A 12090-nucleotide genomic window follows, 5' to 3' on the forward strand; every position below is an offset into this window, starting at 1 on the left:
GTAAAATAGAGTATTCCGTTCAAAGCACCAAAAAAGACAAAAAAAAAAAAAAAAAGAAGAAAGAAAAAAAAAAAGACTATTCCAGAAGAAGCTGCCCCGTTGCCCAAGCTAACTCTTCCCACGCAACAGCAATATAAAGAGTCCTCCCTTCCGAACCTTCGCAATAGCTCGCATATTGTCGTCGTCTTCTTCACAGCAAACTTACGCGCTCTTAACTTTCTCTTCCACAATGCCTCGCCGAAGCTCCGGAGGTACGTTTCCACCCGAAGCTACGAAGCTTTTTGTACGAACGCTTCTAGTGTTTTGTTCCAAAGAAAAAACGTAATTTTTATTTTTCCCAATAAGATTTTTATTTTTTTTTAATCTGATATTAGTTTAGAACTATGATGCATATAATCTCGAGTTGTGGGTTGGAATTTTTTCGGATTTTATCTGTAAGATGAGTGTCTCACCGTTTCGTCACAGAGATGTTAGGAAAAAGCTGAAAATTTCGCTTCTTTTATTGGGACCGGTCTGGAACGGCCTGTGCAAGATTCCTGGTCATATTTTATTCCTAGGGTTTATTTGCAAGGGTATGAAGCATTAGGGAATACGGGGATCATGTCACTTTGGTGTGGTTTTAAGGTAAATATAGGAGGAAATAATATTTTGATTTGGAGATGCTAAATCACCATTATCACAAAAGTTTAAGCGGATAAGATGATGCAAATTTAATAAATATGTAGAATATTTAATTGAAATAGGAAGTGAGCGACGGAGATAGATTCAAATTGAGGACCTCTATTTTGATACCATTAAATCATCGCTTATCTCAAAAGCTTAAGTTGATAGGAATAGATAAATTTACTCATTTTTAATTATATTCTAACGGGAGAAGGAAAGTAACCCATACATGTAGTAACATGGATTTACAAGTTAAACTTTTCAAATTTTTATAACTATGGTTGTATTTTTTTTTTACGTTATGATGATAAAAGATGTAAGCCACCAAATAAAAGATGGTTGGAAGCTATAAATTAGTTTTTTTGTGAAAATTTGGTAGATTTGTGTTGACCTATGGTAGATATTTAGTGTTCATTTGGTTTAGTGGTTTCAAAATGAAAGTGTACATTTTCAAAAAAAGGAGGATTTTGACAATTTTTTAAATGAGCTATTGAACGAGACCTTTTTCTCAATTTTATTTAAAATTATGCATTTGACCTAGAAATTGCAAGGCCAAACGCATTCTTAATCCATGGTTTCTTGACTAGTGGGTGACTAAAGGGTTATTGTGTGGTTTCTTAAAAGGTCTCTCTTTGATATGGGAGTGTCTTTGTCTCTGCATATATCCTGTTTTTTTCTCATCTCCTTATGAGTTTGTAGCATGCTGTTCGCCCAGTGATTGAAACTCTAAAACTTATAATGTAATTTTTGCAGGAAGACCAGCTTCCCGCCCTGCTACCCGTGCACCAGCACACAATCCTCCTGCGCCAGGTAACGTTATGCATGGATTTTGTAAACCTTATATTGCATACAATGCGTTCACCTATTTTCTAGAGGTGTTTTGTGCTCGCTTCTAGAACCCCTTCCTGGCATCTTCCCCTGGAAGTGTTTACTATTAGAAAGAATTTAAAGAGAAGTCCTTGACATACTCTTTATTTTCTGGGAGTTTTTTTTTTCCCTCATGATTATGTTATTAAATCAGTGATGTTGAGCACGCGACAGTTATGTGGTTGTGCTAGTGTCGTCTTTAGTAGGGCAGTATGAACATGTGGGCACCACATTTTGTGCTTGGGAATTTGAGAATCCTGTTTGAGTAGTTGGATTTGGATTTGTGGTATTGACTGCACAATTTTGGAATGAGAAAACAGTGTAGCTGTTTAATATTGTTTGTATCAGACTATGATGTTCCTATTAGTATGATGCTATACGCTAGTGATGTTGTCTTCGCTATTTAAACGCAGATTTTGTGGTTAATCTGTTTTGTTTCTGCAGCTTCTCCTGCTCCTCCTCCAGCACCTGTAAAAGGTGGAAATGGATCCATAATGGGAGGACTTGGTGCCACCATTGCAGATGGTGAGTATGAAGTATTTCTTGGTGCCACAAGTGTCTCTGTCCTAATAAATAGAGCATATGTATATAAATTCATGGGATCTGACAGAAGCTTATTGGTTGATGCACAGGCATGGCCTGGGGTACCGGCACTGCTATGGCTCACAGGGCTGTGGATGCTCTGATGGGTCCTCGTGTGATCCACCATGAAACTGTTGCTTCATCAGCTCCTGCTGCTGCACCAGTGCCAAACACGACTGTTCATGGAGGTTCTGATGCTTGTGTTGGTCAATCCAAGGCCTTAAGTGATGTATGGTTCTCCTGCTCATGCCACATGTTATGCTATGTTTTACTTGCTTTTGTAGGTGAACTATTTAGTTTGTGGAGTGGTGTTGGCTCAAGCATTGGTAGATGGATAATATGTCAACTACTCGCTTTGGTTTATATGGTTATTTTTTTCCTTCTTGTATGTGGTATTTATTCCTATGTTTACTACGGAAATGTGCATCTTAAGATGAACTTTTCTCTTTGTTTTGAGCATTTTGGAAATGTTTTAACTCTGAAAGGTAAAATGGTATGTGGATGTCAGTCACTGTTTACAACCATTTTGAAGTTTAACATATGCATCCTCTTTCTTCACCTTTTAGCATGGTCCATTAGGAACTATTACATATTTATCTTCTATTTTTGCCTTTTAACCTTGCCATGGGAGTTTATTCGATGCTACATTGTTTCAACTATGTGCATAATTCTTGTTTATAGTTCTTCTCTCAGGTGGTTCCAAATTCTCCTTCCCACCCTTTTTACTCATCTCACTTTCTTTGCTTCTTAGCTATTCAAGTCATTCAAAATGTTGGTGGAGATGATTGTATTTAGATAGTGGTCATAGTTTTTTTTTTGAACAAAGACTAAAATTACACATTCTTTTGCAGTGCCTGACCAATTATGGCAGTGACATAAGCAAGTGCCAGTTCTACATGGACATGTTACAAGAATGCCGTCGAAGCTCGGGGACTGCCTTGAACGCTTGAAATCAATAACGGCGAAATCTAATATGTGCCTTCATTTTTCCTCCCTAACAAATAGGTGTCATGTTATTTTGTATGTTCTTCTAATTGGTTGGGCCTGAATGTTCTCAGGTGGAACTTACCATGTGATGTTCGGGAAGATAATGGCCCTTTATATACACATTACTTGTAATAATATCTTTCCAGGATTTTATGCAGCTGGTCAAGCGTGACATGTTTGAATGTTTAAGCTAAAAACTTTGAGCCTTGTTCTTGCTGTGGGCATCGGCATTAAAGTAATATTGTGGATTCTGATTCAATTGTGAAAAAACATTAATAAAGAGCAGCCTTTAGACTAAAAGGCTGCTGGCTGCTTGATGCGAAACTTCCATGGCGTGAAACTGACGCAGCAGCTGACCATCTTGTAAAGATGGCCTGTTGATTTTCCGTATAGCCTCTGCAATATTACAAAGAACTTTGCTCAAGAAAATTCTGGTTTTGTAGCCCATCACTCGCAGTTAGTTAACTATAATATATTTCCAAAAAAATAAAAAAAAATGGTTAACTATAATATAATAGTAACGTTGTATATTATATTTTTATTCTACTAACTATTTTATAATACTGATAATATTGATGCTAATTTTTTTTCTTTTTCTTTTAATAGAAATGATTGATCAGATCTATTGAATTTTAAACCTTACATCAGTCAATAGTAAATTTTACAAATTCAATGATTAATCTATTGACTTTTAAGGACAATATGGGCTAAATATGAGGGATTTATTGACTCATAGCATTTCTTTATTTTTATCTTACAATTGATGTGCCAGTCTTAACTAATTCTTAGATGAGTCTTTGTTAAAAAAACAAAAAAAAAATCGAGAGTCAGTTGAGACAGTTATATCAACAATATGAAATAATTATAGAAAAAAAATGTGCTTTCTTACATTTACCTTTAAAGTAATGCTATAAATTATATTTTAATCTTACAATTATCATACAACGTTCTAATTAACCAAAAAAATAAAATAAAAAGGAAAAATAAAAAATAAAAAGGGTAAAGTTCATTTAATCTCCTCAAACTACTACTCCAATGACAATCTACCCCCAAATTATTAATTGCGATAATTTACCTCATAAACTGCCAAAACAATGACAATGTACCCCAGATTTTAACAAAATGATGAAATTACCCTTATTAAAATAAAAATAAAAATGCTAAAATTTAAATTTTTTTTAAATTTTAAGGCTATTTTTATCTTATTGAAAATTTTATAGGGGTAATTTCGTCATTTTATTATTATTGGGGGGGTACATTATCATTGTTTTGGTAGTTTGGGGGGTAAATTATCGTAATTGATAATTTATGGGGTAGATTGTCAATAAGACGGCAGTTTGTGGGAATTAAGTCGACTTTACCAAAAAAAAAAAAAAAATTACAACGGTTGGTTTTGATGGTAATTATGAGTTAAAAAATGTGTAAACATCTACGAGACTACGAGTTCCCCTCCTCGTCCCTGTACTGAGACCGCGAAAAACCAAACGGTCCGTTAATTTTGAATTTGAAAACAAAATCGAAGACAATAATAATGACGTTCACCCGCGCCAGCAAGCAAGAAAGAAGAAGAGGTCCCAGAAGAGAAAGCAAAAGCCTTGCTATAGTCCCAACTCCCAACCTTTTTTCCCTCAGCTTTCCAAACAGCTCAGCTCCGCCCAAGGTAGAAATCTGTTCTTCCTTACGGCAGCCACTCAATCCAGCTCCACCTCACACCGAGACCAGCGAACCTTAAACCCTAATTCTTGGCCTTGTGGCGTTCTTAACTACCTCGGAAAGTTCGAAATGGACGAAAACGACTACGTTGCGGATTCAATGGACTCGACGCTGTGTGTTCCGGGCTCGAGGTTGCTTCGAACAGGGTTCACGCACACCAGTTGCACAGGTTTCTGTTTGTTGGATTTAATTTATTATCATTGTTAATTTACTTAGGTTGTTTGGTTGGAGAGAGATTTTCAGAGAAGAAACCAAAAGCTGTGATGTTTATATGGGATAATTCAAGATAATTGGGTTTCTTTGCAGTTACGGTCAAGGTTTAGGGTTTATCTGTGGTGTGTGTATTTGACTTATTTAATAGCATTGGGCTCCCTTCTCTATATGAATTTATTTTTTATTATATGTATAAAATATCTTTATTTAATTTATATGCTCCATTTAGTTGCCTGATAAATGGCGGGAAGAATTTTTTTTTTTTCTTAAAGAAATGAATTAACAGTAAACCCCTCTAAATTTGTGTATAACCATTTGAGCGAATTAAATCGACTGATTGTGTCGTTAGAAACTAAATGACATTAATTTATAATTTCTCAATTTTTTTCTGGAATTTATTTTATGAAGAGGCTTAGATACATATAATCCGAATTGGATTTTGATTAACTTGGTAATTAGTGGTATTATAAATGTATGCATTTTATTTTTTGAATCTACCACGTATATTTTGCATATGGTATTATCAGAAAGCAACAAACACATTGAAGTTGCTGGCATGAACGCCACATATTCACTCAACTCTCACATTACTTGATCTCGTGAACCAGATAATCCGGTGATATTTGTAAATGCTGGAGGTGACGCTCTAAAGGAAGAAGGAAATCTTGGTTTTCAAGTTCAGCCCGACGGCTTTTTTCATGGAGGAGATGTTTTAAGAACTGATGAAACTATAACTGAGGGTGGTGATATACCATCCCTTTATCAATCAGCTCGGGTAGGAAATTTCTGTTACTTGTTCAACAGTCTATGCCCTGGGGACTATTTTGTTGATCTTCATTTTGCTGAAATTATAAACACAAATGGTCCTAGAGGAATGAGAGTATTTGATGTGTTCATGCAAGAAGAAAAGGCAAGACATTGGTTTTTTATTTTTTCCCATTCTTTCTGTCAGCCATATTTATATTGACTTATCTATCAATTTTGAAAAATTTCCTTTTTTGGTGAAAATTGAAGGTTCTATCCGAACTTGATATCTATTCCATTGTTGGAGCCAACAAGGCATTGCAGCTGGTAGATGTTAGAGTTTCTGTGGGGGAGGATGGGACAATGGTAATGAAGTTTGAGGGAGTTAATGGAAATCCAATGGTTAGTGGGATTGGCATAAAGAGGGCAGCTAAATTACCTGGTATCTTAACTTCTTCAAGTTTAACTTGCTACATCAAACCTGTGTGAAAAAAGATTTAGTACCGAGACTCATGTCTTATCCTATGACTTGACTAAAGCATCCCAGGTTAAACATGGATACATCATATGTAACAATTGTGCTGCTGAGATAGAAATTTCATCAGCCCAGGTAAGATATTGCTCTAAATAATTACTTGGAAATTGGAGCTTTCAACTACTTATTTACTTTGACTTGGAATCTGATGTGGTCGACAGAATAAGTATTTGAGAATGATATCTACTGGCAAGTATGAAAAGAAGATAGAGGAGCTGAAGACACAGTGCCAGCTCAAGACAGATGAATGTCATGAGGCGTGGATGTCACTGACAGCTGCTAATGAGGAGCTTCAGAAGGTTAGGATGGAACTTGACAACAAGTTCCTTCAGAATCATTATTTAGGTAAGGCAAGATCCAATATATTTGTTGACGTTTTACATCATCTGGAGGAAGCAAAATATTCAGAGTGGATTGTTTCTTACATCTAAAGTATTTTATTTTTATGTCAATTTATTTTTTGGCTTGGGAAAATCATCTTTGTGTGTCTTGTTGAGTAGTGGACAGCTTGTTTGTTCCACCTTATCACTATTTCAATTTATAGTGATTTGAAGATTCATATTTTTGATTATGGATAATGATTTTTCAGATAAGGCAATGGAAAAGCAAGCAGCAAATTTGAGGGATATTTGTAGTAGATATGAACGTGATAAGAGGCTGTGGGCTGCTGTTGTTGATGACTTAGAAAAGAAAGTTAAGGTAAAAACCTGATTTCCAAAGGCTATACTTGTTAAGTTTTGATTCTTAAAAATGTATATTCGTCGATTCATTTCAGACCATGAAACAAGAGCATTATCATCTATCTCTTGAGGCATACCAGTGTTCTACTTCTATTCCTGAATTGAACAAAATGGTATTTGCAGTTCAAGCGCTAGGTAAGTTTGCATTAGCACTCAAATGTAATTGCTTTTGAACTTCATGTCTTCAAAAATTCTATCTAAATTGCAGTTGGACAGTGTGACGATCTTAAATTGAAGTTCAGTGAGGAGCAGGCTAAAAGAAAGATGCTCTATAACCAGATACAGGAAGCAAAAGGCATAATCTTTTCTCATGCTGCATAAAATATGATGTTTTCCCCACATCTTTGGCGTGTGCAACTCATGCTTTTCTTAATTACAGGGAACATCAGGGTCTTTTGTAGGTGCCGGCCTTTGAGGAAGGATGAGATATCAGCTGGGAATGCAACAATTATTGATTTTGAGGCTGCTAAGGATGGAGAACTTGGGATACTTACTGGTGGGTCGACAAAGAAGATCTTCAGGTTTGACCGAGTTTATACCCCGAAGGATGATCAAGGTATGCTATGGAATGTATTCGGTGTACCAATTAATATTTCTTGAGTCTATGAGATAGTTGCTGGTTTTCTTTAATCAATTTTGAAAATTTTTATACTATTTTGAAGTTCACAACTCTTGGCATTAGCCTTTTCTTTGGTTTTCTATCAAATGTACCTCTTATTCCCCTCCCAATTTCTGTTTTTTATTTTTCTGATATCATTCCGTATTCAGTAATGAATTTGTGCTGAAATTTTTACCAATTCTTTTCTGACTTGTGAATGTTCTTTACTGAAAATTTCACATCTAGAGTAGTTTCTGGTTCCAGATATATTGGACAATGGTTTGTCCAAGGATGCTAGACATGTGATATATTGAAATGCAGGTGTTCTTTACTGAAAGAACCAAATCTGCAATAGTTTTTGGTTCCAAATGAGATTGACTCAAAGTATGCTCTTTCTGTAACAGTTGACGTATTTGCGGATGCTTCACCGATGGTAGCTTCGGTGTTGGATGGCTTCAACGTCTGTATATTTGCATTCGGGCAAACAGGGACAGGAAAAACATTCACAATGGAAGGCTCGGAGCAGGACCGAGGAGTCAATTACAGAACCTTGGAGCAGTTGTTCAAAATTGCTCAGGAAAGAAAAGAAACTTTCACATACAGCATATCTGTTAGTGTGCTTGAAGTCTACAATGAGCAAATCAGGGACTTGCTTGCCTCTGCTCCAACATCAAAGAAGTAAATTTTCCATCTCATGCATTGAATCAATTTACTCAGAATAGCACGAGTTACATGCCATATATCTTTTACTCACTGAAGGTTTAGTTTGGTCATATGACATGTAGATCATTTTGGTTTAGGTCGTGTTATGCATCAGTATTGACTGCATATTGCAATCTTAACTTGCCTTGTATATTAGGTTGGAGATAAGGCAAGCTTCTGAAGGGGTTCATCATGTGCCAGGAATTGTTAAAGCCACAGTTGAGAACATCAAAGAGGTCTGGAGTGTTCTGCAAACTGGAAGCAATGCAAGGGCTATAGGATCAAACAACGTGAATGAACACAGTAGCCGATCCCATTGGTAATATTAACTGGGACTCTTTTTGCGCAACAGTTAATTCAGGATTGTCTCTACAGAAAGAGGGTGTGAAGATCGGTACCCTTTATAATATCTTTTTTAGCTTGCCTTATATCAATCTTCCTTGTTTTTTTAGCATCCTCTGCATAATGGTAAGAGCAAAGAATTTGATGAATGGTGAGTGCACCAAGAGCAATCTATGGCTTGTGGACTTGGCTGGCAGTGAGAGGCTAGCAAAAACCGATGTGCAAGGGGAACGTCTCAAGGAAGCTCAAAACATCAATAGATCTCTTTCAGCTCTTGGGGATGTGATTTCTGCTTTGGCATCCAAAAGCAGCCATATTCCATACAGGTTTTACTTTTATCTTTCTTGTATTCAGATTTCTTTTGCCTATTTTCATTCTCTAATTTATATGTTGGGATCTTGCAGGAACTCTAAACTCACACATTTACTTCAAGACTCCTTAGGTAAGCATTTAGACACCATTACTATAAGCAAAAGGAAGCATGTAGACACCAGACAAGAATGAAATCATTTTGTTTTAGTATGCTTTCTATAGGAAATGGGTATCCTTTCTTTGAACCATTGTCACAAGAGGGTGAAGTTTGTTCACATAACAAGTCAAATACCAGTTCTTTTGATGGCTATGTTTCATGATCTCTTCTTGATTTAGAAAGAGCGATCAGGAAGTAAAACCATATTTTATTACTTGATGTGCTTCAGGGGGTGATTCTAAGACACTGATGTTTGTGCAAATCAGCCCTTTGGAGCAGGACCTAGGTGAGACTCTAAGTTCATTAAATTTTGCAACTCGGGTTCGAGGTGTGGAGTTGGGTCCTGCAAGGAAGCAGACTGATATGGGCGAGCTTCAAAAGCTGAGAATGATGGTATGCTCTAGGACTATCAATTGGGAATGTTCTTTCAATAACATTTGCCAATCATGCACATGCTCATATTGCAAACTTTTTCTATCCATGAATTGAACAAACCAGCACTTAGCTTCTTTTCTGTTTTCCCTTTTCCCTTCAATTCTTTTGAAGCTTGATAAAGCAAAGCAAGAATTGAGATTGAAAGATGATGCTTTGCGGAAGTTAGAAGAGAACTCGAACAATTTAGAAGGTAAGGCCAAAAGCAAGGATCAGCTTTACAGAAGTCAACAAGAAAAGGTGAGTGAACTTGAAGGGCAGATTGCATCAAAGACAGAGTTATGCAGACAGCTGGAGAAGCAGTTCTTTCAACTTTCAGAAGGAGTGAAGGCAAAGGAGGAAATTTGCTTTAATCTTCAGCAGAAGGTTGCTTGCCAGATTTATTATGTTTACTTCATTTACTTCCCTTTTGAGTTTTGTCATAGCAACCAAAAAAATGTCATCTGACATCTTGATCTGGCTTCCATTTTGCCAAAGGTGAAGGAGCTCGAGAACAAGCTCAAAGGGCAGGAGCATGCAGAGTCAATGACTCTTCAGCACAAGGTGCGTGCAATTAAAGCTATCTCACTAATTCAGTTTCAGTTCCAATGATCTTCATATATGCATGGATATCTTGGATCCACTAGGATCTTCACAAGATATCCTGCTTATTGAAGTTCTTCATATGATACTGTGCTCCAAAGGAAGTGATACGTATTGAGGTAAGTTGACTGCTGCCATCATATTCGCCAGAAAATAATGACTATTGGTTGATTAATGTGAAATATTTCTTCTGGTGAAATGTCAGCAGATGTTTTAAACATTGCAGCAAACTGTTATTGTAGCAGCCAGCAATCATAAACATGCTTGATTAACCAGAATGTAAAATTGCTTGCTTTCTATGCTTCACAGATGAAGGAACTTGAGAACAAGCTGAAAGATAGAACACAAGAATTTGAGCGTCATTCCTCAATGCTACAACGAAAGGTTATCTTTTTTATTAAATTGTTAAAATATCCTTAACAGTTTTCTCCACTATCACTATTATTTATCGAGAATACAGGCAGATCCTCCTTCTCCTCTCTCTCTCTCTCTAACCAGGAGTCCCCAAATGAACCCAAGATAAGGAAATGGAGGAAATGACCCTAAATATAAGAAGGGTTTGTGATTGTGTGGTTTGTAGGAGCTCACCTAGATTGATTTTGCTAGTAATTAAAAATCCCAATTTGTGCTGTTAGTTCTCTTTTATTTCTTTCTTCTAATCTGGTGTCAATATTCTAAGATCCATTTCCACACACAATAGAAGCAGTCTTACATTCTAACACCATTAGCAAATTATAGCCTGACTACAAAAGCGAATGCACTTTTGCTCTAACAGGCCAATGAACTCGAAAACAAGCTGGCAATGGAAAAAGGCAACCAAGGATTTCAAATGCTTCAACGAAAGGTTCTATTAACATTTTACGTTTTGTATAAACAAAATAATATTCCTCAGACAATTGCTTATCCTCTTCTCCTTCTTAAATGTTAATGAATAATGACAGATCAAAGATCTTGAAGAGAAGTTGAGAAGGCAAGAACAGGAAGAGCGCGTGATACAAGCGTGTTCTGCAGAGAAGTCAGGACCCACCCCCACTGAAACAAAAGCCTGGTCAAGAGTGCAAACTCTTGGTGAAATTGATTCCCCATGTCTGAGGAACTTAAACTCCGTAAACCGAACAATTAACCAGGAGTCAGCCTTGCTCAAAGGAACCGACACTCTCCACAAGATAAGGAGAAGGAGAGAGCTCCAAAGCATAGGGACTGAGAACAATTTTATATTGTCGAGTCCTCCGCTTAATCAGAGGATATTGTCAAGTGAACCAAACAAGGCCAAGAATATCGATCAATTCAAAGCATTGTCAAGGCTTACAAGAAGTACAAAAACAGACACTACTGGCCATAGAGCATTTTCTGGCAACAAACCTTATAAATATCAACTACCAGGGATCAAGGAGAAAGACAATAAGTCAAAAATTTGGCTGAGATAGAAGCAAATGCATTTTCAATTTGTTGCACTTTAATCTTTGTTAAATTCAGCTTCTAGCTTATTCTTGTGCTCCCCATTTTATGTTTGTTATGAATGTCAGAGTATAAATGTCCACGAGATATCAAAACTGGGATCAATGAATACATTAGATTTTCCCCCTTTTCTGTGTTTTATTTTTTGGATGGTATATTTCAAGAGCCATATTGATGCTTAAGAACTTTCACTCGGCTCATCAAATTTACGCTTAATTTTAGTTTTTTTTTAATAATAACATTGTTCTATTTTAGTTATCCATTTGCTTAAGGTAATTACATTCGGTTATCTATTTTAGCTATTTACTCTCACTATTTCATTTAAAAATCTTTTTTTTTTTTTTTTTCCTTTTAGAGGAAGAATATTAGATATTTTTTAATGCATTTTTTAACATTTGGTGAGTGAACGGTGTTCACCAAATTTGGTAAAGTACTACAACAGCTCACCAAATGTTTTAGTATT

General features: G+C 36.3%; 2 protein-coding genes across 3 annotated transcripts; both read left to right on the top strand.

Annotated features, from left to right (window-relative positions):
- The first annotated feature begins 78 nt into the window (after window positions 1-78).
- LOC132190299 (uncharacterized) lies at window positions 79-3256 on the top strand. The gene is made up of 5 exons (XM_059605246.2): window positions 79-251; window positions 1417-1473; window positions 1975-2055; window positions 2163-2341; window positions 2964-3256. Exons 1-5 carry the CDS (start codon window positions 230-232, stop codon window positions 3060-3062), a joined length of 438 nt encoding a protein of 145 aa, XP_059461229.1. The 5' UTR covers window positions 79-229; the 3' UTR covers window positions 3063-3256.
- A 1377-nt stretch (window positions 3257-4633) lies between these two features.
- LOC132189671 (kinesin-like protein KIN-14R) lies at window positions 4634-11819 on the top strand. 2 transcript variants are annotated; one of them, XM_059604433.2, is made up of 19 exons: window positions 4634-4981; window positions 5634-5935; window positions 6040-6211; window positions 6309-6379; window positions 6466-6649; window positions 6894-7003; window positions 7080-7179; window positions 7253-7339; window positions 7424-7600; window positions 8047-8320; window positions 8502-8663; window positions 8797-9012; window positions 9091-9128; window positions 9385-9548; window positions 9702-9953; window positions 10065-10130; window positions 10479-10553; window positions 10945-11013; window positions 11111-11819. In XM_059604433.2, exons 1-19 carry the CDS (start codon window positions 4882-4884, stop codon window positions 11594-11596), a joined length of 3105 nt encoding a protein of 1034 aa, XP_059460416.1. In that variant the 5' UTR covers window positions 4634-4881; the 3' UTR covers window positions 11597-11819. The 2 variants fall into 2 exon arrangements, with proteins under 2 accessions (XP_059460416.1, XP_059460417.1); XM_059604434.2 differs by having other exon boundaries at window positions 4635-4981; window positions 5634-5800.
- Window positions 11820-12090: the final 271 nt, after the last annotated feature.

The sequence above is a fragment of the Corylus avellana genome, chromosome 9 (assembly GCF_965113065.1).
Source record: "Corylus avellana chromosome 9, dhCorAvel1.hap1.2, whole genome shotgun sequence".
Classification (NCBI taxonomy): Eukaryota; Viridiplantae; Streptophyta; class Magnoliopsida; order Fagales; family Betulaceae; genus Corylus; species Corylus avellana.